Source organism: Lissotriton vulgaris, chromosome 11 (genome assembly GCF_964263255.1).
Source record: "Lissotriton vulgaris chromosome 11, aLisVul1.2, whole genome shotgun sequence".
NCBI classification, from domain to species: Eukaryota; Metazoa; Chordata; class Amphibia; order Caudata; family Salamandridae; genus Lissotriton; species Lissotriton vulgaris.
The window spans coordinates 262,219,259-262,244,613 of NC_141699.1; the positions used below are offsets into that span (position 1 = coordinate 262,219,259).

A 25,355-nucleotide genomic window follows, 5' to 3' on the forward strand; every position below is an offset into this window, starting at 1 on the left:
GCGGCAGCCAAGGCAGATCCCAGATAGTGCGCCCTGTGACCGCCCGGTCCATGTGGAACCAGTGCTTGTCGCTTTCACGTGCACCCCATTCCACCACGAACCGGAGGTGCCCTGCCCAGTAGTAATGTAGTAAATTCGGACAGGCGAGGCCGCCTCTGTCTCTCGGTTCCATAAGGACCTTCTGGGAGAATCGGGGGCGTTTTCCACCCCAGATGAACGACGTGAGATCGCGCTGGAGGCCCCTAATGCAGTGGAGAGGGATCGGGGTGGGCAGACACTGAAAGACATAAAGAATTCTGGGGAGAATCGACATTTTGACCGCGTGAAGGCGCCCCAGCCACGAGACCATCAAGGGTTTCCACTTCCGTAGATCTGCCAGGACTTCTTTGCGGCATTTTGTCCAGTTCACCGAGGACCAAGAGTCCAAGTGGGGTGTCTAATCAAGGCCCAATTACTTGATGTGGCTCTCCGCCCATTGATAAGGCACCGCCCCTTCCAGGAACTGGGCCTCTTCCTCAGGAATGGTGAGGTTGAGCGCCCAGGATTTGGTGTGATTTATTTTAAGGCCGGACACCCTCTCGTACAGGCAAAGCACCTCGTGGACCGCTGGGAGGGAGTCGCGAGAGCGGGTAAGGGTAAGGATCAGGTCGTCCGCAAACAGCGCCACCTTGTTGTCACGTCCCCCGTGGGGTATTCCGTGGATGTTAGGAGCACGCCGTATCAGCGCCGCCAGCGGCTCCACCGCGAGAGCGAACAAGAGTGGCGAGAGCGGGCACCCCTGCCTCGTGCCTCTGTGGATCGAGAGCGGCGGTGTCAACTGGCCATTGACCCTGATTCTGGCCTGTGGCCCAAGATAAGGGGCCATGATCCTAGCGATCATTTTGGGACCAATACCAACTTTCTGGAGAACCTCCCTCAAAAAGGCCCAGTCAACTCTATCAAAGGCCTTCTCCGCGTCGAGCGAGAGAAGACAAGCCGGGATGTCCCAGTGTCGCGCCTTCCCTACTAGATGTGCCAGCCTGCGCACGTTGTCAGCCCCCTGACGATCCCGGATGAACCTCACCTGGTCCGGGTTTATCAATCCCGGCATATACGGGTCTAGTCGTTTGGTCAGTATTTTGGTATATACCTTTAGATCGGTATTCAGGAGGGCGATAGGGCGGTAGGAAGCGCATAGGTTGGTGTCTTTCCCTGACTTAGGAATCAAGGCGATTTCCGCCAGACCCATATCAGGGGACGGGCCAGAGGTGTCGGAGAAGGAGCGGTATAACCGCAACAAGTACGGGCGAAGCTGGGTCAGGAACACGCGGTAAAAGGTCAGCGGCAAGCCATCAGGTTCCGGTGTTTTCCCGGTGGGGAGGTCTTTGATAGCCGCAGAAATCTCCTCCTCCTGTATGGGGTTTTCCAGTTCAGCCGCGCAGGCCGGCGGCAACGGGGTCCCTTCATAGTCAGCAAGGACGGCCGCTCGCGCTTCCACCGTTGTTGCTTCCTCTGCATATAGGGAGGAATAGTAAGCAACAAAGGCCTCCTGCTTGGCTCTTTCAGTGGTGGCACAGGTGCCGTCCTGCCGTCTTATATTGGCTATATGAGCTCTAGCCGTTCGTGCCCGCAGTCTACCAGCTAGAAGACGTCCTACTTTGTCCCCACCTTCGTAATATCGTTGTTTAAGTGCCAGCAGGGAGCGCTCCGCCTTTTTGGTGCGCAGCGTTCGTAGTTGCCCCCTAAGGTTGGCGAGGGTTCTCCTAGACGCCTGTGAGGGACAGTCTCTGTCCTGGGTCTCCGCCTGCTTGATCTCGCTTGCTAAGTCGCGTTCCAGTTTAAACGCCTCCCGTCGTGCTACCGCCAGGGAGGTGATGTGGCCTCTAATGGTGGCCTTAAAGGCATCCCAGACTGTCGGGAAGGGCGTGTCCGAATCGTCCTTAATGGCGAAGTACGAGTCTATGGCTTCCCGGATGCTGGCGACATCCTCCGGGTCCCGAAGGATGGTCGGGGGGAGGGTCCATCTCCGTTCCCGGGGAGCGCGAGCCAGCGGATCTTGTATCAGAAGTTCCACATGTGCATGATCCGACAACGAGATATCTGAGATGGTGGCCTTCAGTGAATCTCGCGTCAGCTCAAGGGAAGTGAAAAGATAGTCAATACGTGAGTACGTCCTGTGAGAGTGCGAGTAAAAAGAATAATCCCGAGTTCCCGGGTTGTGGTAGCGCCACACATCCACGAAGCCCAGGTCCGTGATCTGCGCCCTAAGGGCAGAGGACATTGCGCCCGCGCCAGTAAACGAAGTCCCTGCGCGGTCCAGCTCCGGATCCCACACGAGATTGAAGTCCCCACCTAGTATCGTGTGGGGGTCGCCGGGTCTAAACTGGTCTTGCAGAAGCGTTTGGAGGTATTTATCCTGCGACTGGTTGGGTGCATATACACAACCCAGGGTGAACTGTGTGCTCCCCAGCTGCACCGTGGCCCGGAGGAAACGCCCGTCCGCACTCGTGTAGGGTTTAGTGGGTCCCCGTCTAAAGCCAGCCCTACATAGGATAGCCACCCCCGCCGTTTTAGTGTCAGCTGAAGCCCAGATGGTGTGGGGTATCTAGGGTGCGCCATGCGCCTGGTGTCCCCCCGCATAAGGTGAGTCTTCTGGAGGAGGATGATGTCGGGGAAGTGGTGTAGAAGATAGCGCCATACCTGATTCCGCTTATTGGGGGAATTAAGACCTTTGACATTGAGCGACAGGATCTTTAGGGGAGTGGGAATAGTCGCCGTCATCGCACTAAGGGGGTCAAGGTCGCTCTAACACCCATCGCACACCTTCCCCCGCAGACAGGGCAGCGCCCTCCTCCCTCCACCCCCATTGCGCCAGCGCCTGCGGTGTCCACCACGCCACCACACTACAGGGATAGAAAAGTTGCCAGGAGAGAGGATAGCGCAGGCAAATAGTAGGAGAGACAGGAAAGGTAGGGGAATGGAGAGTATGTAGAGAGAGTGTAACCACAACAGGCCAACAGGGCCACATTACATTGTCCCAGGTACCGGGCATCCTCTTCCCAAGGGTTCGGATGAACACAGGAATGTCACTTCCTATGGGACAAAGTGGAGGGGCGGGTATCTGAAGATAAGAATTCTAATCGTCCCGCTGCCCGTCTGCCCCGCTGTCTCGAGCAAGTTCGGGGGCAGCCAGTACCAAAACCCTCAAAAGGTAGATGCGTCAAGGTCAGTGGTGCAAATGGACAGTAAGGCTCGGTAGGGTGGGTTCGGGCAGCGAGGAAGAAGAGTGTCACAGTTTGCACCCCCCGGTCCACCAGGGGGGGGCGAAGGCACCCCGTGGATAACGATTGTAGACTCCATCAGTGCCGGCGGCAGGGCAAGTCTACTGTTAGCGACTGGTCAACCCCGGACAGCCGCGGGGCAGTCCCAACCTCCGGAGCATGCGTCCGTCCTAGAGGAGTGTCGGCCATGCCATCATCAGTCAGCGGGCATCTGGAGTCAGGGGCTGGTCTTCTCCTTCAGTCGCAGAGGCCAGGGGTTGGGAGGACTGTTCTTCGCGGTCGCCCTCAAGGGAGCGAATGTGCGCTATAATGTCCTGTTTGGCTTGAGAGGTAGAGCAACTATCCACTGGGGGGGTTCGGCGATGTCGGTGCACCGTGGACCAGTCCGGACGGGGAGGGGCCCTCTCCTGGCGGCAAGGGCGGGAGGGGCTGTGGTCTGGGGACTCTGACATGCCAAGCAGGTGGGCCGCTTCGCGGTAGGACCGGATTGCCCTGCGTTTATCGTCCCACCGAAAGATGAGGGCGAAGGGATGACCCCACTGGTAGGAAATGTTGAGGGCCCGCAGTCTCTCAGTGACCGGACGGAAGACTTTCCTCCTGTGGAGCGTGTTGGGGGCCAGGTCTTGGAAGATCTGGATCTTGTGCCCTCCGTAGCGCAGGTCCGGCTTATCCCTTGCCGCCTTCAGTATGGCCTCCTTGTCCGTAAAGTAGTGCAGCCTGGTGACGATATCAGGTAAGAGGCCCGGTTTGGTCCCTGCCCCAAAGACTCGGTGGGCACGATCCAGGAGCAGCGAGGAAGTGTCATCTTTGTCCGTCTTCGTGGCCCCTAGGCAATGTCCGGCAGGATACCTCTGATAAGATATCTCAAAGCAAGGGGCTCGGGTTCGATGCTCCCACTGAAAAATAGGTAAAAAGTGCGGCATAGTAAGATATTGCGTTTAGAGATATACTAGCCGCAACTTTGTTATATACAACATTCTCCCTAAATCGGCCCACACTCACCGTATTTTTTGTTAATGTGTAGCAAACCAGGGGCGGCATACAGGCAACTTAGTTTCGGGATACAAGCGGAGCAAACCAATGTTTACCGCGCAAGCTATTTGAGCGTTCAAGTAACGGTCAAAAGGCATCTATTTCCGGAAAAAATGATGTCAATGGGTACACAAGGCCGGAATTGTAAAGGAACCAATACGTGAACATTATTTAGTTGTTACGAAATTAAGTTTATATTATTTTTATATTTAAAGGATGTACCCGTTTTAGCGTTTTATTAATATAAAACTTGTTACGTGTCCGACTGATTACAGAACAGTACCCGACCTGTTAATACTTTGACTACATCGTCAAAACAAAATGCAAGTGTCACTGGCCAAAGTGATACTGTTCCGCTGATAACTCTGTCTGCTGTGATGCCTGACCTTTTTAGGGCTTGCTGAGGCAGATATTCCTGTGTTTCTTCTGTTCTGTGTGCTTGCTCATGATGCGATCTCTGCTGGAATGTCTAGAAGACTATAGTATTCAAGACTTCAGTCAGTGGAAGGTTTCAAACTTCCCACTAACAATTGGAGATTCACCAGGAATTTCTTAACCATTTTTAAGCTTTACACAGGGAAAAACCCTCACATCGACATTTGGGGGTAGTGTTAATAGTGCAAATTCTGTACCTCCACATACCCGTAGTTGGAAAGGTTCCCTCTTGACTTTTCTTCGCTTCCTCCAGTCCTTAAGATAATCCACAAAATAACAATTTCAGTTCAAATTTTGTCCTCCTTTATTAACCAGGCCATGCTTGAATTACTTAAAATTTGTCCACCTATAGTGCATCATTCTTCCAAAAAGTTACATTCCGACCCTAAAAGAACCTTATCTAAACAGAACCTAAATCTAAGACTTCAGTGTAAAAAGATAACTCATGCACATTATGGATTTTTTTCTAGTTATTATCTTCTTCAAAGACTGTATCAAAATGTGTTGCCTTCTCACTAACCATTCCTTCTTGGTTGACCTAGCGTGCACTCTTAAAATGTTTCTCCAGCAGTCCTTTTGTTACATTTTCTTGATGCTGACTTGAACTAATCTTGTGATTGAGCAATTTGTCCTCAAAATCATTGACCCTTCATTCCTAAGTGCTTGCTTCACTATGGATTCCTTACATGTTGACAGTATATTCCTGTACTAATGGTACTAACCTCTAAAAGTAGGTCACTGCATTGAATGTCCTTTTTAGTTTCACATTTCAAGACCTGTTCATACATCACAGGGAAACAGAAATTAACTTAAATGTTATTGTTGGGATCTTTTGTGTCATTCACAAAGGATGTTACAACCCAGTAACAGATTCGTTTTCATCTGTTAGTCAGCAACTTGTGTTGGAGAATAGCTGCATGAGATGTCACTGTAGACATTGAGGTAGAAGGAGATGGCTTTCTCTGCCCTAGAATCATGCACATTTTATAAAAAATACTTCTATTCCTCCAATCCTAATTCTACTCATAGCCCCGAATTCTACTTCCTCCCTTCTTCCTTTGCCTCCTAGGCATTTCCAGCCCAATTTCTTTTCCTGCTCACCTACCACTCCAATTCCCCCATGCCAAGTAGACACCTTATGCCAGCTGTGCATATATCGCACTATTACTTATGCCAGTGGAATACTAGTGATGTGGGGTAGACATTCTAGGAACAAGGCTACTCCCTTATTCCCTTTAACATGCCCTCTCATTTCCTCTCTCATACTTCCTCTTTTCCATGCCTCAGCACTTTTAGGAGACCTATGGAAGGCATAACGCAAAATGCTTATTGTCATGACATTTTCCATTATGCATGTGGACTATAGTAGATCGTTTCATAGTATAACCATTGGTAACATTGTTACTCTGTCTTAAGTCTGTAAAATCTAAATACTGCCCCAGTGTGAACATTTATTTTTATATGCTTTCCTCCTTAATAAAATGTATAACTATCTACAAGTGTGCCCGCTTCTTTGCAGGAAACTTCCCTCCTCCAACTACCCCAGAAGAGCTGGGGGCTCGCATTCTAATCCAGGAGCGCTACGAGAAGTTTGGAGAAAGCGAGGATGTGGAAATGGAGGTGGAGTCAGATGATGAAGACGAACCAAAGGAGGAGAAAGCAGCAGCTGCAACAACCACAGCCACAGAGTCAACATCTCAGCTTGACCAGGATACACAAGTGCAAGATATGGATGAGGTAGGTCAAAGTGAGCCTCTGCCAGTGGCTCCAAAAGCATCCGACTTGAAAAATCAAACATTGTGCTGGCAACTAACAAAGTAGGCCACTCAAAGTGGCACACTACGGCATATGTTGATAATGTTACATCTCTGAGACACTGATGGAAACTTCAGGGAGAAATGACTTATCTTTTGTCTTGCTCTAACTGTTTCTGGCAACTTAACTGATTAGTCTCATCTCACGACTGTAACCAAGTTTGGTGGGGTCGTGAGATGGTTGCAGTCCCTATTTATGCACAGATTTTTTTCTTGTGGGAAAGGGGTTTATCTTCCTGTCGGGAGATGGCTTATCCATGACCTCAAAGCATCAATAGGCAATACATGGCTGCCAGAGCAATGGGCTGCATGTCGCATTCTCTTGCTTGATTGAAAGCTTTCAAGGTTCAATTCTCATCTTTTATTTTGAGTGCGCTTATCTAGAGACAAGATAAAGCAGGGAAATGGTCTCCGTAAGATGGGATTTGCAACAGCCAGAATGTGTGGTTCACTCTCTATGCTCCTGCTACGGGTTCTTTTTATTCAGTGCTAAGATTTTTCAGGTTTATGGGATTAGTAAGTAACAAAACCAATGTCCTGGCAAAAGAAGAGTTTTGTGACTTTCTCTCACCCTTGCAGCATGATCAACTGCAAAATATACAGCATATACTGATCTGAGCTCTTATAACTCTCCGGTCCTAATCGCTAACCATTTCGATTCATTGCTAGTCCAGTTTGATTTCACAGATATCCATTACCATGAAGATCTTTTACCATGTAGCTAGTACCTAAGTAACCGGGAAGCCTGGATCTTCTTGGATTTGTCTGTAGGCATCCTAAATGTTTGTAGGGTTAACCTGTCCATAGGTTTGAAAAGTTCAAGATAGTGACAGAAGTTAAACCAATTCATAAAGGAGATTGATTATGTTATATAGATATACAGGTCGCCTTTTTCCATATCCCCATTCATGCATGTTATCTGACACTGGCAGTCCGCATTACCACTAGAAGACCTTTCCTTTTGGTTTCTTTATTGTCCTCAATGGCCTGTCAGTGTACATCACACAAAGAAAGGAGATAGGTCCTTGGCGGGGCCGAGGGGGGACTGGACCCTATATGATGCGAAACAACAGAATGTGCCCCCTCCCTCAATTACTTCAATGTTAGGGACCCAATGAACGAAAAAGTTAAATCAGGTCCGGTATGTTTATTTATACCTTTTTCTTTGAATGAATGTTTCAAAAAACACTTTTCTATGACAGATAGATAATACAACATACACAATTATTGACAATAAACATTAACCTACATAAACACAATGATATTGACAAACTATGTGAAAAACGATTTCAAGTGTAACATCCCACAAATAATCCAGTGCTAAATCATAAGCATAACGATAAGACAATTTATACAGACAAATCAGAAATACGAAAAAAGAGCCAATCCAATACAAGAGCACACAGGCGTAAGGCAATATGTTTTAGTACACAGTCAATGTATATAATTAGCTCTTGCTGGGTTGCCGACGCGTTTCAAGTTTGGGCATGGAGTTTCCAAACTATCATCAGGGCTCTTGGTAATGTTCTGTTGGAATGTAAAAAAACTGTTTTAATACAACCAAATGGCCTCTTCAAGGAAAGAAGAACCGTTTGAATAGAATTAAAAGTACCTGAATGTTGGTAATAGGTTGGCCTGTGTGGGTTTCTATCAACGGACCGAATCCTCTATTCAGGACACAACCAGAATGACTTCAATGACAACACCAACCTAGAACAGAGGTGTTGTCTTCATTTAGTATGCGGTCTCCAGTGTATGGAATAACATCCCACATTAACTTTGCAACACAGGAATGATATTGGCAGATTCATACCTTATGTAGATCGGTTTTATGGCCAAAAATGGGGGCTGAGGGGCGGAGGATTATCTTTTCTTGGAAACCTGTGCGGGAAAATTGTACCCATTTGTCATGAGAGGGATACATTCGAAATTACATGATAGTTTATTTTCCTTAAAAAGCACGATATTCTATTGAGTAGTCATACCTTTCAAGCTCTTTTACTGGGAAGCGGCAGGAACTTCTACCCTGTGCCTGTAAGAGCAAAGGACTGAATAAATATGGGCTTTTTGATGTATTGCCAAATACTCGACTTAGCGTTGTGACGCTCTGCTTAGCCGAAATTAAATGTACCTTTCGATTTGATCTTGGCAGCACACCTCGCCCCCACTCTACGGCCCCGGCCGGGGCTGTCTGGAATCGCAGGGGTTCGATTCCAATCGGCGCTTCACAGACGCGAACCGTCGTATTCTGAAAAGACGCACGAGTGGTTAGTTTACGGGAGGCACACTAAATGAAGATCTCCAAGCAGATCGGCCTGGCTGTTTATTACGCTTACCTTGGAAACCTTTTTCTTTAGCGGCTTAGACGCGGTGCTTCTCTCTCGCTTGCTGTAAGCAGGAAAAGGCGGCGGCCATTTCCATCTACTTAAAGGGACACTGTTTTAGAGAACGGGAGGGCGCTGCTTGAACCGAAGTGTATTCTGGGATTTGGAGTACAAAACCCATTATTGTGTACTTAAACCAATCCAGGTCGGTTCTGTGGCGAAGAATGAAGGTCAATCTGGCTTGTAATCAATTAAACACTATGTAATACCGGAATCCCTCATTAGTCATTAAGGGGAGGAGTGCAATAGTGACAAGGCGGCAGTATGGCACCAGGTCTCAGATTCTCGACAGTTCAGACATGGTGTTGAGGCCAGTCAGCGTGCAATTAAATTTCAAAATAAGATACGCTTCTTTCTCAAGTAACATTTTGTCAATGTCCGCAGGGCGCTGTACGTAGTTCATGGTGTGTAGAACAGTCCACTTGAAATCATTTTCATTATGGGACATTTCAATGAAATGCTCTACCACCGGGGCTGTTAATATTCTCTTTTTGATCCTTGATCTATGCTGTCCTATTCGGAGATTCACCTGCTGATTAGTCTTCCCTATATATAGCCTGGGGCAGGGGCAGATCAAAGCATAAATAACATTTTTCGTTTTACAATTTGAAAACCCCGAATGTTTCCATTTAGTTCCTTGATGTTCGAACTCACTACCCTCAATGGTGGTACTGCACGAGACACAATTCCCACACCTGTGGTGTCCCTCTACCGGTTTCATGTCCCACAAAGCTCGGAGATCATGTTTGGGTGGGGACTTTGGGAGATCTGCTCGCACAATATGTTGGCCCAAACTGCGGTTCCTTCTGTATGCAAAGTTGGGGCGTTGAAAGGGGCATTCTAAGTCCTCCAACAGATGCCAATTTTTGAGGACTGCCTGCCTCAATTTGTGAGTGTCCGGCCCAAAGGTGGTCACGCATACTAGCCTGTCCAGTTCCTTTTTCACATTGGTTTGTAGTAGGGTTTCACGTGGAGTACAGCGTGCCCTCTTGTATGAATTCCTAAGGAGCTTCCTTGGGTAGCCTCTATGAATCATTTCGTTACAAAATGTTTGTGCATGTTGGTCATAATCGTCAAGCTCCGAACAATTTCTTCGGATGCGTAACATTTGCCCATAGGGCAAATTAGCCTTAAGACTTCTCGGATGGTAGCTTTTATGGTGGAGGATGGTATTCTTATCTGTCGGTTAGGCCATACTAAAAATGGATAGTGTACATGGCACAAGCTCACATAGGGATACCTTAAACAGTATTAACTCTGATCGGTGTGTAGCTGTACCTCATGCAGACTCTTATTACAGTAAAAAACCACGCCCTCAGTGTAGCTGTGATAAGCTATGCTAAGACTACACACCTTCTGCCCAGAGCCTGCACTGCTATCTGTCTACACATAGTACCCCAAAGCGGAGAGTTTGTCACAACTATACTAAGCTCCTCCCACTGTTCTAACCAACATAAAAAGCCACATGCACAGCCCACTTCCATCCTCTTTCTAAGAAAAACTATACTAAGACCACAGAGATGGTGGTGGCATCTCTCACTAGCATAGCAATCTATGGGTGTTGCTTAGTTTGGAACTGCTCTATCTAGATGCCACAGAGTTTACTATCCTCTTTCAAAGACTCATGCTGAAAGTAGATAGGAAAAGGTAGTTCTCTTCCAGGGGATCCTCATCAATAGTCATAAGCACTGAATATTCCCGCCCATGTGGGGGACCCCGGAAACAATATAAAAATATATATGTAAAAACACACATATCTCGCTCCCCATATATGTACATACATATATTATTTTTCTCACAGCAATGCAGCTCCAAAACTGAGGCTAAAACAATGTAAACACATGTACATGTACTGCAATTAGTAAGGAAACAAAAAACACATTAGATCAAATTTCCCTTGAACTTTGTGTTTTAATGAGTAAAACCACTCATAAATCCTGAAAATTGCTTATAAATAGACCTTGTTAGCCCTCAGGCTGCATTGTAAAACAATAACATAGAAAATGAAACCATTTTCAACAAACTGGCACCGTGCCTTTCAGGCAGCCCTGACCCCAGGCTTCCCATCATGCCTCTGGGGTGACAGTTAGGGCAGTTGTTCTTTCTGGCTCCTTCAGTCAGGACCCTGGTGAAACAGCTCCCTTTCTTTTTGACTTTCTGTCAAAAAAGATTCTTGTTAATCTACAATTTTTGATTTCACTCAACGTCTTTTAGACCTAGGGTGCTAGTACTACCTCTTTTAGGCTTAAAAAAGGTGTTTTTCCTGCCAAAATGCCAACCCTCTTTGACAAATGCCCTTCATGTGGAAGGAAGATGGCCAAGACTGACACTCATTCAGTGTGTATCCTGTGCTTACCAGACTCTCATTCTTCGAAAACCTGTGAACACTGCCAGGTTTTAACATCCAGAACTCTCAAAGACCGAGAGAGAATTCGAGTTTATGGACTTTCTGAGAGAGGAAGATCTCCCAAGAAGCAGAAAAGTCAGAGGATGCAGTCGACGTCGAAAAAAGCCCCGACTTGTTCACCTTCGGCGTCTGGTTCGGCGTCGAGGAAGCAGTCGACGGCGACGAAGAAGGCGTCTTCAGCGTCAACATCCAAGGTACCTCCGCTACAGACAGCGTCGAGGGGTAGGTCACCGTCGCAGCAGAAGAGCTCGACGGCGAGCCAACCGACGTCGAAGCAGCATCGTCATGCTGTGACGTTGAGGCATTCTCCGTCGACGCCTGGCCACCGGCGTTCGGCGTCGAGACATCCTCCGTCGACGACTAGTCGTGGTCGTTCTGTGTTGAGGGAGCCTCTGCCGACACATCGACGATCGACGTCGAAGCAGCCCACGTTGACGCCCTGTCAATGGCGTTCAACGTCGAGGCAGCCTCCTTCGCATTCGACATCGAGACAACCTCCGTCGCAGCCAGATCATCGGCGGTCGGCGTTGAAGCAGCCTCCGTCGTCGTCGAGCAGGCATCCTTCAACGGCGAGACGCTCTAGGTCGAAGGACAGTCATCGACACTCGAGGTCGAGGGAGCGTCTATCTGCTCTGTGCTCGGCGTCGAAACAGCCACCGTCGACGGTTCAACGGAGATCCAGAGAGCGGAGCGTCTCGCAGCCAATGAATATATCTCCTTCAAGATCACAGGAGAGGTCACCTGTGAGGCAGGTGGTACATGAGATGGAGAGTGAACCTTTGGGCCAGACTCGAGTCCTAAGGTCTCAGCTGTGTTCCCCAGGATCAGCATCAGCTGCAGAGGTGGAGAAATCACCATTACAGGATCCTCCCGCTAAGAGAACAAGGGTTTCAGAAGAGAAAGGTCGGTCTAGGTCCTCTAGACGGTCTGTAGTGAGCCTGTCCTCATCCTCCTCGGCATCCCGAAGTGGCAGATCCTCGGATGGGGAAAACAGCTATTCGGATAGGGACAGGTCAAAGTCCCCTGCAAGGTCGCAGCAGGATCAAACGGATCAGCATCCTCAACGTTCACGTTCTCCAGTACGGGATCGCGCCCAAAAATCTCCTCCTGTTCGTCTTTCCCCAAGGTGGTATAGACCTCTTCACCACTGGGCCAAGGACAAGGAGACGGCGGATTGGTTGAGGGCGTATCGAGATCACACCTCCCGCCGCAAAGAGCGGTCTCGTTCTAGAGGACATTCAAGTAGAAGGAGATCTAGTCACAGGGAGCGATCTCATTCTAAAATGCGCTCAAGTAGGAGAAGATCTAGGTCCAGGCGGACTTATAGCTCTTCGAGTTAATCGAGGACCCGATCACACAGGAATTACTCTCCAACCCTAACAAACAGTCCACACTCGAGAATATCTCCAACAGAAGATATTTTCTCGTTCCAAGACCTCTTGGGCAGGGGAGCCCTGAAGCTAGGAGTGCCTATGACACCCCCGCAGATCAAGACGAAGGTCATCTTTGAAACCCTGCAGCACAGAACGGCTCCCAAACCTTTATTACCGTTGGTCCCGGTGAATGAAGTTTTCCTGACTCCGGCTACGGTGAAGTCAGTCCCAGCAAGGATTCTCAAAAAGTATCGTCCTCCTGAAGAGGATCCTCTGTTCCTCAAGTCCGATCCACCGCCAGATTCGGTAATCATTGCGGCGGCTAAAAAATCCAATGCGGTGGCCTCCTCTTCCACGGTACCGCCAGATAAGGACAGCAAGCTACAAGACTCATGGGGGAGAAGAGTATGTAACACCTCGGCTTCTTTCCTCAAGGTCTCCAATGCGGAAGCTCTGCTGAGCAGATAAGATAGATCTCTGTGGGACTCGCTTCAGAGGTTTTCTGCAAAACTTCCTCAGGAAGACAGAAAGGACTCCGAGGAGATTCTGATGGAGGGCAGTCAAGTCTCCAATCAGATTATAGGGGCGGCGGCAGATGGAGCAACGCTGGCTGCGCATGGTTATGCGCATGTAATCACAGCAAGGAGATTCTCGTGGTTGCGCCTTACAGCATTGAAACCCGAGGCTCAGGCCAGAATACTAAATCTTCCTTTTTCAGGCACATCTCTCTTTGGGGCGAGCGCTGATGAGGAGATGCAACGGATAAAGACGGAGTTAGACACCCTTTAAGCCGTGGGGCTTGAAAAGAAAAAAGGAATTCTGGAAGAAATTCCGTTCGGACAACAAGGGCTCTTCGAAGCAGAGGGTTCAAACCCCTCACTGGCAGAAGGGTCAGAACCAGCAGGGCCAACAAAAGACTCCAATATAAAGGGAAGCGCAATTCCAAAGGAAACGGAAATCGGCGCCAAGGCAACAGCTTCAATAAGCCTCAGCAGAAGCAATGAGTCTTCACTTCCCCCAGCGCCGTTGTCCACTCCAGTGGGGGGAAGCATTGCGCATCACAGGACAGAGTGGCAGGCCATTACAAAAGACCAATGGGTGTTGTCTACGCTGCAGAATGAGTACTGTCTTCGTTTCCATCGCCTACCTCCATCCGTTCCTCCGATGTCAACGTCAAGCCACCAGCTACAAATGTTAAAGAAAGAAGTAGCGACACTCCTCAAAAAATCAGCCTTCGAGAGGGTGCCGGTGGCGCAAAGGGGGAAAGGAGTATATTCAAGGTATTTTCTGGTCAGAAAAAAGGGCCAAAAGGCGGAATACAGGCCCATTCTGGACTTGAGAACACTCAATCTACATGTCAGAAAAGAAAAGTTTCGCATGTTGGCGCTTCACCAAATATACCCACATCTCGGGAAGGGGGAATGGATGTGTTCGATGGACCTTCAAGATGCGTACTTTCATGTCCCGATACAGCCAGATCACAGGAGATTCCTTCGGTTCCGGGTGGGGACCTCTCACTACTAGTTCAAAGTCCTTCCGTTTGGGTTGAAGTCGGCCACCAGGATGTTCACGAAGTGTGTCGCAGTGGTGGCGGCAGCTCTACGACGCAGGGGGGTCTTCGTATACCCATACTTAGACGATTGGCTGTTGAAAGGTCCTTCTCTAGACAACGTAAGGAATCCATTCCAGACATGCATAGAACTCTGTCAACGTCTAGGACTGTATATCAACTGCAGCAAGTCTGTCTCCCAACCCACTCAGAAGATTCACTTCCTAGGAGCTCTGCTAGACTCCGAGGTCGGAAAAGTGTTTCCTTCGGAGGAGAGACAGTTTTCGATAACACTCAAGTGCCAGCAAGTTCTTCGCAACAGGACTCAGAAAGTGCGAAAGATAGCCTCCCTCGTAGGGTCGATGGCGTCATGCATCTTCTTAGTACCGAACGCCAGACTTCGGATGCGTCCTCTTCAGCAGGATCTGGAGGACAAATGGGACCAGCAATCAGATCGCTGGGACGATCAGATCACTTTCAGAGGTAGCTCGAGCTTCCATCCCGTGGTGGACAAAGAAACAGAACATGCAGGTGGGAGTTCTTTTCCATCAACCTCCTCCTGCACAAACGATCATCACAGACGCGTCTTTACAAGGCTGGGGGGGCACACATGGGACTTCTCCAAGTGCAGGGTCTGTAGTCGTCCAAAGAGAGCACATACCACACCAACTTGCTGGAATTGAGAGCAGTCCACCTGGCTCTCAAAGCGTTCCTTCCCTCGCATCAGGAGGAAAAGATTCTAGTACAAACGGACAACACCACCACGATGTACTATTTGAACAAGCAGGGAGGAACACGTTCAAGGACTCTATCACTGGAAGCTCAGCGCATCTGGCATTGGCTTCTGGCAGACAAAGTTGTCTGTTCAAGCAGTCCATCTCCCTGGAGAGCAAAACGTGAGGGCGGACGCACTAAGTCGGCTCTTCGAGGACAGAGAGGACTGGGTTCTCAACGACGAAGTGCTAGAAGACGTTTTCCAGTCTTGGGGTCGTCCTTCAATAGATCTCTTTGCGGACGACGTAAACAGCAAATGCCCAAACTTCGCCTCAAGGTTCTACCGACCAGGAACGAGAGGGAATACTCTTTTGATTGACTGGTCAGGGGAATTTGTGTACGCCTTTCCACCCCTTCCGCTGATCCTTGCACAACAATGATCCTGATTGCCCCCGACTGGCCGAGGCAATGGTGGTACACGGACTTACTTCACCTATCAGTGTCTCCTCACAAGAGGCTTCCATGCAGGCCGGACCTGTTATCGAAGATGAACTGTGGATTCACCATCCCAACCTTCCATCACTGAACTTGGCAGCATGGCTCCTGAGGTCATTCAGTACGGCCATCTAGGACTGCCACAAGACTGCATGTCCATTCTGAGAGAAGCACGACGTCCTTCCACAAGACAGTCTTATGCATGCAAGTGGAAGAGGTTCTATATGTGGTGCATGCAGAATGGTCACAATCCGGTGAAGAGTCAGGAAGAAGCAGTTCTTCCATCCTTGTTGTACCTGGTTAAAGCAGGGTTGAAGTTTAACTTCATTAAGGTGCATTTGGCCGCTATAACTGCTTATAGGCGATCACCTTCACAAACCTCTTTTTTCCAGTTGCCAGCAGTAAAAGATTTTCTGCAGGGTCTGAAAAAGGTGTACCCTCCTGTACGTCCACCTTCTCCCTGGGAGCTGAACCTAGTACTATCAAAGTTGATGGGCCCTCCTTTTGAGCCCATTCATAAAGCTACTTTACAGCATATTTCCTGGAAAGCGGCTTTTTTGGTAGAGATTACGTCAGCCCGCAGGGTGAGCGAGATTCAGGCCCCCTGTACCAAGGAACCATATACAATGTTTCATTTGAATAGAGTAGTGCTGAGAACGCACCCTTCTCTCCTGCCAAAAGCGGTGTCAGATTTTCATGTCAATCAGTCGATTTCTCTGCCCACTTTTTTTCCCAATCCCTCTACTCCAGCTGAGAGGGCTTTACAATCTTTGGACCTGAAAAGGGTTTTAAAGTTCTATTTGGGCAGGTCCAAATCGATTCGACATTCTGATCAGTTATTTATTAACTATGGATCGATCAGAACTGGTCATGCAGCATCGAAACGTTCCATTTCCAGATGGATTGTCTCGTGTATCAAACTTGCTTACCAATTGGCGCAAAAGCCTCTGGGGTTTACCCCTAGAGCGCATTCCACTAGAGGTAGAGCTGCCACGGCAGCTTACCTACAAAATGTGCCCATGTCTGAGATTCGTAAAGCGGCGACCTGGAGGTCTGTCCATACATTTACCAGACATTACTGTCTAGATTCAGACACAAGAGCAGATACCCAGGTAGGCCAGGCCTCCCTGAGGAATCTGTTTAGCAGCTGAGTTTTTGGCTGTTATGATATGGTTGGGTCATGTACTTATCATTTACCTGCAGGGGGTTGATGGGCTTGCTATTCTATTCAGTGCTTCTGACTATTGATGAGGATCCCTTGGAAGAGAAGGATAAGTTACTTACCTGTAATCCTAGTTCTCTTCCAGGGGTATCCTCATCAAAGTCATAAGCAACCCACCCGCCTCCCCAGGTAAATGAGATTCGGTACTATTGCAATCTTATGGTTGAGCCCTGTCTTCAGGGTTATGCAAAGAACAACTGACCTAACTGTCACCCCTGAGGCATGATGGGAAGCCTGGGGTCAGGGCTGCCTTAAAGGCACGGTGCCAGTTTTTGTTGAAAATGGTTTCATTTTCTATGCTATTGTTTTACAATGCAGCCTGAGGGCTAACAATGTCTATTTATAAGCAATTTTTAGGATTTATGAGTGGTTTTACTCATTAAAACACAAAGTTCAAGGGAAATTTGATCTAATGTGTTTTTTGTTTCCTTACTAATTGCAGTACATGTACATGTGTTTACATTGTTTTAGCCTCAGTTTTGGAGCTGCATTGCTGTGAGAAAAATAATATATGTATGTACATATATGGGGAGCGAGATATGTGTTTTTACATATATATTTTTATATTGTTTCCGGGGTCCTGCATATGGGCGGGAATATTCAGTGCTTATGACTTTGATGAGTGCTTATGACTTTGATTGCTTATGACTGGAAGAGATCTAGGATTACAGGTAAGTAACTTATCCATCAAGAGTTTAGTCTACCCATGTTAATCGAAAACTTAAGGCTTAAACCTGCAGAATCAACTGGGTAATGCATTCTCTTACTTAAACTTTTAGAGCCAACTCGAATGTGTCACATAGATCTACCCCCCTACCATGAACTAAACTGTGTATAACGAATTTTAATAGTCTCACTGCTCACATCCAATGTCACTTAGACTTGACAGTCTTGAAGCGTGTCTTACTGCCCTTTGCCATTCTGCACATGCATGCTCTTAAATCCATTCCTCCGCGAACCACCATCACTTCCTCCTGCAATGCAACTGTTGCATTGGTAACCCCTTCTGCTTGGAGTTCCTAAACTTTGCTGGCTCCAGGGTTTTTTAAGTACTCGTGACTTATCAGCTTTTGATATTCCCATACCGCATGTTGTCCTGCATCTCCAGCCGTATTCAGACTGAATTCTTTTGAGGTCTGCTTATAAAGTGTGTATTTTTCTTTTTGAGAAAACCAAATGGTCCCAGTTCTATGTTGTATATCGCAAACTGGGTAAAGGTAGTGCATGTCTTGACTACAACTTGAAGTGGCACAGGAATTGTTACAAAACTGTTTTGTGACATTCTAACTGTATCCATCTTCTGTCCTTTCCTTCATCCTGCATATTGAGGAGTTCAACTCTTTTTCTGTACCTAAAATTTAAGACCTTGCGATCTTGATTCTTTTTCATGACTCATAAAACCTACCTTATTGAATTGATTTGTAGGTGGAAGCCTACCAGACAGCGCAGCCGTCTGGTTTGTTAAAGGCATCTTGTGGACGTTCAGAAAGCTTTATTTGTTTTAAGCTGTTCAGCGTTAATTTGTCCCTCCCAAGGACAAAATCTATTCACAATACCTCTCCTTTCTGTAAACAGGCCTGTAAATCTTGTTATTATCTTGTTACATTTGTTGTGCATTTAAAGAATGAGGTCAAATGTCCGGCTCTGTTTTCCAGTGGAGCTTGGTGTTCACTTTTCTTTCTCCAACTTCAAAGTGAGGGGATTTATGTGACAAACTTGATGGATCCTCAAGGTAGAAAAGGTTTTTTTTCTAGCACACAACAACTTTTAAATGAACTGTGCAAGTCTTTCAGAATTTGTCGGAATTAGGAAAGCACAAATGAAGCAATTTTTTTGTTGATTGGAAACAAGTACTTTAATTTGATTTAAAAAAAATCAATACTTGCAATTTCCACACATTATCATTTGTGTGCTGTATAGATTGATCAGTAAATCTGTATTTGCAAACGTAATGGTCATTTCAGGTGAAAATGTGTTCACTATATTGGTAGTGTGCTATCATACCATGCATCCTTCACTCAACACCACTCCACTTGACACCCCTCTGAGCTCGACACCACCCCTCTGCACTCTACACCACCCCTCTCTTTGCCCCTGTTATTTTATGTTGCAAAATTTTATAGAGCGCAAACAGCTGCCCCAGATAAGAGGCGTCCTGGCACTAAGCAACAAGAAAATAACACGCACCGAAGCACAGGAGGCCTACAAGAGAGGAAACAGAAATGTTTAATGGCTTTCCTAAAGTGAAATGTAATTGGGAAGCCCTCGAATGTGGGCCGGCAAAAAGTGCCACAGGATGGCCGCTCTATTACGAAAAGAGCGCCGCCCGGTGCGAGCTCTTCTCACCCGGGGGTCCCTACCAGACATTGTCCCATGGATCGAAATGATCGTGTGGGAATACAAAGAAAAAGATCAGTCCGGATTTGTGGGGATGCCAGTTTCAGACTTTAATAGGCTTTACACAGTGCTTTAAACTCAATTGGCCTGGCCACAGGAAGCCAGTGGAGGCGACAAATGGCACTGGTCACTGCGCAGGTTCTACGCAGGCCTAAAAGATCTTGTGGCCGCGTTCTGGACTCTCTGTAGCCTCTGTATTTCAGATTTATTCGCTCCCAGATACAACGAGCAAGCATAATCGAGCCTAGACAAAATCAAGGCTTGAATAATGATCTGCCTAGTCGTAACATCGAAGAAGGCCAGGATAGGTTTGAGCCCACGCAACAAACCAAAGCATGTGCCCGCCACCTTTTTTGTCTGAATCTGAAAATTGAGCGTGGTGTCCACCCAGACCCCCAGGTTCTTCACTACAGGCTTAGGGATGGGAGCCGTACCTAAACTCTTGGGCCACCAAAGCTCACTCCAACAATCATGGTCCCCCCCCGCCCCCCCCCCCGCCCCCCCCCCCCCCCGCCAACAACACTTCTGTCTTGTTGGAATTCAATTGGAGACAGTTGGTGGTCACCCACTCGGCGACCGCCGAGAGGTCGCCCTGAAATTTCCTGGCGTCCTGCTCCGGATCTCTCGAGAGAGCCACCAACAACTGAGTATCGTCGTCATAAGAGACCATGGCCCCTGCACTATACATCACTTTGTCTAGGCCTCTCCCCTCTGCACAATTCCATCCATGGAAAAAGACTATTGTCAATGCCACTGCATTCTATGCAGTGCACTCTACTCTGTACCCCTGTTCTGTATGCCAATCCACTGTACACCACTCTACACCACTTTATTTATTCATTCAAAGTTTTATATAGCGCGAACAAGATCATTGCAGATATCAGAGCTCTTTACAGAAACAAAGGGTGGGGGCAACAAGAGGGTGATTACACAAACTATTGGACGCAATATAATAGTCGGTAGTAAGTGAGTACCAAAATAGGATAGCAATCATGTAGAAAATATAATACCAATAAAACAATCAGGTAACCAATAGTACAAAAGGCGTGCAATGTCTTTGATCCAGCAACATTAGAGTTCAGGTGAACTTAGCCATAAGGATGGCTTTTACCTCTTTCTTAAAAAATGCAGTGGAGGAGATAAGCCTGGTTTCAGGGGGGAGTGCATTCCAGATCCTGGGTGCCATTCCTGAGAAGGAGCGTTTGTATGTTTTTTCCTTCCGGAATCTTCGAGGTTTCAGGAGGAGATTTTTTGTGCTTCTATTGGATCTCGAGCCTCCTGATATAGTCAGCTTTTGAGTGAGGTAGTTGGGTAACTTGTGGTGAACGGCCAGGTGTGTAATACAGGCAATTTTCAGCTGCATTCTGGCTTCAAAAGGTAGCCAGTTCAGGGATTTAAAGTCAGGGGATATATGCGAATGCTTTCTTGAGCCAGTGATAAGTCTCGCTGCAGCGTTCAAGGAGGCTCTTGGGGGTGCGGTTGTTGATAGGGGAAGTCCGCTGAGAGCCACAATTCCGTAGTCTATGCGAGGGATGACTAGGGCTTGTACAGCAGTTTGGAAGTCCTTAGCTGGGAGGAAGGGTTTAAGTTTCCTCAAGGTGTTGATTTGGAAATTAGCTCCTTTAGTTGCTTTGCTAATGTGCTGCTGCATGTTGAGATTGGCGTCAAGTGTGATGCCTAAGGATCTCGCGGAGTCCACGATGGTGGGTTGGACATTGAGTGCAGTTAGGTGATTGAGCCAGGTTTGGGTGGTGGCGATTTTCGCAGGAGGTGAGATCAGAAGGAACTCAATTTTTAGAGCATTTAGTTTGAGGTGATTGTCGGCCAACCATGATTGGGTGTTTCTTAGTGTGGAGTTCAGAAGTTGCCTTCTGGGGATTGTAGCTTGAGGTAAAGTTGAGTGTCATCGGCGTACATATGGAAGTGTACATTCGATGCTTGAAGCAAGGTGGTGAGTGGTTCCATGACGAGGTTGAACAATGTGGGGGATAGGGAGGATCCTTGTGGGACGCCTAAGGTTACAGGCACAGATGAGGACAACACGTTGTTGGTCTTGAACTTCTGAGACCGGTTATGTAGGAAGGAAGTGAACCATTTGAGGACAGTCCCGGATAAACCCATTCTGGTGTTTAACAACTCCAGTAGATTCTCATGTTTGACAGTGTCAAATGCTGAGGAGAGATCAAGGAGGATGAGGAGGCAGGAATCGTTGCGATCAAGGATTTGGAGGGCATCATCGATTATGTGCGTCATAGCCGTTTCCGTACTGTGTTTTGCTCGGAAGCCTGATTGATGAGGGTTGAGGAGGTCAAACTGATCAATGTGGTTTGTCAGTTGGAGTTGTACGCATTTTTCCAGCAGTTTGGCCAAGGTGGGGATATTGGTGATAGGGCGGTAATTGTTTAGATCGGCCGGGTCAGCTGTAGGTTTCTTGAGTATAGGAGTGACTTGCACTACCTTGAGGGAGTCTGGGATGAGACCTTGTTGAATGGAACTGTTGATGATTTTAGTCCAGAGTGGGAGGAGCAGGGGGTGACGTCTTTTACAGCATTAGCAGGTAGGGGGTCTATGAGGTGATTAGAGGGCTTCAAGATGCAAAGCAGTTTGTGAATTGTTTCTTCAGAGTAGGTGTCGAAGGCCGTCCATGACGCGTTGTTTTTAGGTCGAGTGCTGGTCATGTTAAAGGGGCTGGAGTATCGGCTTACATCATTGAGGAGATCACTTCTTATATTGTCGGTTTTTAGCTTAAAGAAAGCAGAGAAGTCTTCACAGTGTGGTGTATCACTTGTTGTGCTGTTTGATTGTGAAGGTTGCATCTTGGATTGAGTTTTGACTAGTTCGAACAGTTTTCTTGGTCGGTTTTTAGCTTGGTCCAGCTGGTGGCTAAAGAAGTCAGATTTCGAACGCTTGATTTTCCTAAAGTAGCCATTTCTCTTATTCTTAAGCGTTTTAAGGTGCAGGGCTGAGGGGTCAGATCTCCAGGTGCGCTCTGCCATTCGCATAGCACGCCTGTCCTCATTGAGAATACCATCATACCATGGGTTCGAGATCTTGGTGGAGACTCTCTTCAGTTGCAGGGGAGCGGCTTCGTTGATTATTGAGGTCATAGAGTCGAGGTAGAGGTCTGTCAGAGATTGAACATCCGAAGCGCCCGAAGGGGGAAGGAGGAGACTGCAGGTGTGGGAAGGCAAGGAGTTGAGGTTAAGATTCTTCATGTCCCTTTTCCAGATCTTGGTTTTGGTGGGTTGAGCCGGGTTAAGTTTAACTTTTTCGTTGATGAAGAATGTGATAATGTGGGGGTCTGACCAGTCACAGGGTTGGATTGCCCCCAGTTGGATAGCCTCTTTGGCGATGATAAGGTCAAGGATAGAGCCTTTGTCGTGAGTCGGGTTATTGCAGATTTGGGTGAGGTGAAGCGCATTAAGGAGAGTTTTGAGACTATACACCACTGCGTCTTTCTGGTCGTTCCAGTGGAGGTTGAAGTCACCCAGGTAGATTTGAGTGATCTGCCGACCGGCGTTGGATGATATCGTGTCAATGAGTTGTTGGGTGAAGGTGAGGTTGTCCCCGGGTGGGTGGTAGATGACCTGTAAAGAGCATGCAGGTTTGCCCTCGCTGGTGATATCGAGGCAGATGAGTTCACAGGAGGTGAGGGAGGGGGAGGTGACTTTAGTAACAGCGAGGTTGCTCCTAAAGATGCATGCAATACCCCCGCCCGTCTTGCCGGTCCTGTTGAGTCTAATGATGTGATAGTTGGGGGGGACTAATATGTCCATTATAGGTGTGGAGGCTTCAGTTAGCCAAGTTTCAGTCAGAATGGCTAGGTCAAGACCCATTGATATGATGAGATCCGCGATGTCGGAGGAGTGTCACGGGCCGATCTGCAGTTGAGTAGGATGCATTTGAGTCTGGGGGTAAGTAGGGTGGTCGAGTGTTCTAGAGAGAGGGGGACTTTTCTGAGATTATTGGGGACGGAACGTCTGTTGTTTAGTGTGGGGGGCCTAAGGGGATTTGTGAGAATCATGGGTATGGGGAGGTGTGTGGCGGTTGTGTGGTTTAAGGGGCCTGGGCCATATGAGCGGAGGAGGGTGAGTAAGTCGCTGTCAGAAAGGGGGTTGAGGGCGCGACGGGGACGGCAAGTGTGATTGCGGGCGGGGATAGAGGGCCAACGCTGGGAGTATTGGGTGACAGGGTCTGTGTGGGGGGTAGGGGACTTGTTGTGCGAAGCGGTGGTGGGTAGGGGGTGTCTGGGGTGTGTGAAAAGAAGTTCTTTGATAATGTGGATATCTTCTTTGACTTGTAGGAGGGTGGATATAATCATGTCCAGAGTTGGGTTGGGGATGGGAGCCGTGGGCGAATGGTTGAGTAGAGAACTGGAGTGGGAACTGGAGCTGGGGGGAGGGATGTGCTAGCATCATTGCAGGGCTCTGCGGTAATAGCAAGTGGGGTGGCATTCGATGGGTGAGAGAATTTGTGGGTAAGGGGTGTGGATGATGTAGGGGGAGGGTGGTAGCATGGATGAGGATGATGGGGGAGGCAGCGCAGGTGAGTTGAGGGATGAGTGGAGGCTGGAGATGGGGGGGGTGCCAGTAGGATAGTGGGGACTGAGAATGGGGGGGAGAGAGGAGGAGGGGTTGAGGTAAGGGAGGTGATGTGTTCTGTGGGTCTAGTTGGGAGAGTGGGGTAGTGGGGAGTGAGAGTGGGGGGGGGATAGGGTGGGAGATGGTCCTGCCGCGGGGCGGGGGAGATAGGTTCAGGGCGGTGGTGGGTTCTGCGAGACTCATAGGCGGTGTGAAGTGGGGGGTAGGGAGGGTGGGGGTATGGATGATGTATGAAGGAGAGTGATCTTCGCCGGTGGATGAGGCGTGTGGAGAAGTCGCATCGGGTGGGTGACTAACTACCGCACTGGGGGGAGGGGAGCGGTGTGAGTCGTTCAGATGTTGTGATAGGTTAGGCAAGTTAGATTGGCGATTGGTAGTTGAGGGTGTTGTGTAGTCTGAGATGTTAGGAGTGGAGGTCCGCCGGTTGGAGATATGTTCTATGAAGGTGGGGAACAGGTTGTCTAGTAGGTCAAGGTTCCTATCTGTGGCTTGGAATAGGATGATCCTGATGTTGCAGATGGTGATAGTGGCTCTGCCAGGGAAAAGTTGGGAAGGTGTAATGGAAAGTGTTAGCCCATGAGCGGATTTTCTAGTGGTGGGGATAGCGAGAGTGGATAGGAACGCCTTCCTCCACTGTGCTCTACGTAGAGTGTAAAGGAGGAAATCGGTGCTCGTGGCGCCATTAATCAGTGAGAAGTAGATGTCCACAAACGGTGTTTCAGGGTGGGCTTTACTCTACTTTACTCTATACCACTGCACTCCACCCTGCCCCACTTCACCCTACTCTAAAACAATCTACTCAATACCACTCTGTGCCATCGCTTTCTGCACCATGACTGTCTATACTACTCTGCATCACTGCACTCTTGACACACTCCACTGCACCACTGCCTTCACTGCCACAGCCCTCTGCACTATTGCATTGTATGCCAATGCACTCTGTATCACTCCACTCTTGTCACTCCACTCTTGTCACTCCACTCTTGTCACTCCACTCTTGTCACTCCACTCTTGTCACTCCACTCTTGTCACTCCACTCTTGTCACTCCACTCTTGTCACTCCACTCTTGTCACTCCACTCTGCGTCACTCCACTCTGCATCACTCCACTCTGCATCACTCCACTCTGCATCACTCCACTCTGCATCACTCCACTCTGCATCACTCCACTCTGCATCACTCCACTCTGCATCACTCCACTCTGCATCACTCCACTCTGCATCACTCCACTCTGCATCACTCCACTCTGCATCACTCCACTCTGCATCACTCCACTCTGCATCACTCCACTCTGCATCACTCCTCTCTGCATCACTCCTCTCTGCATCACTCCTCTCTGCATCACTCCTCTCTGCATCACTCCACTCTGCATCACTCCACTCTGCATCACTCCGCTCTAGCCCACTGCACTCTGCATCACTGTACTCTGGACCACTATACTCTGGACCACTATACTCTGGACCACTATACTCTGGACCACTATACTCTGGACCACTATACTCTGGACCACTATACTCTGGACCACTATACTCTGGACCACTATACTCTGGACCACTATACTCTGGACCACTATACTCTGGATCACTGTATTCTACCATTGCTGGATTATAAGATGCTGAATTCTATGCTACTACACTCTACGCCACATTAGTCTGCAACATTCTACACCAAAA

The 25,355-nt window shown here is 48.2% G+C and overlaps 1 protein-coding gene across 1 annotated transcript in view; it reads left to right on the plus strand.

Annotated features, from left to right (window-relative positions):
• SF3A1 (splicing factor 3a subunit 1) overlaps positions 1 to 25,355 on the plus strand; it is a 213,310-nt gene that overhangs the window by 77,633 nt on the left and 110,322 nt on the right. The window contains exon 7 of the mRNA XM_086943206.1: positions 6,247 to 6,464. Within this exon, the coding sequence (XP_086799332.1) occupies positions 6,247 to 6,464 (218 nt within the window). The remainder of the gene's footprint in view (positions 1 to 6,246; positions 6,465 to 25,355) is intronic.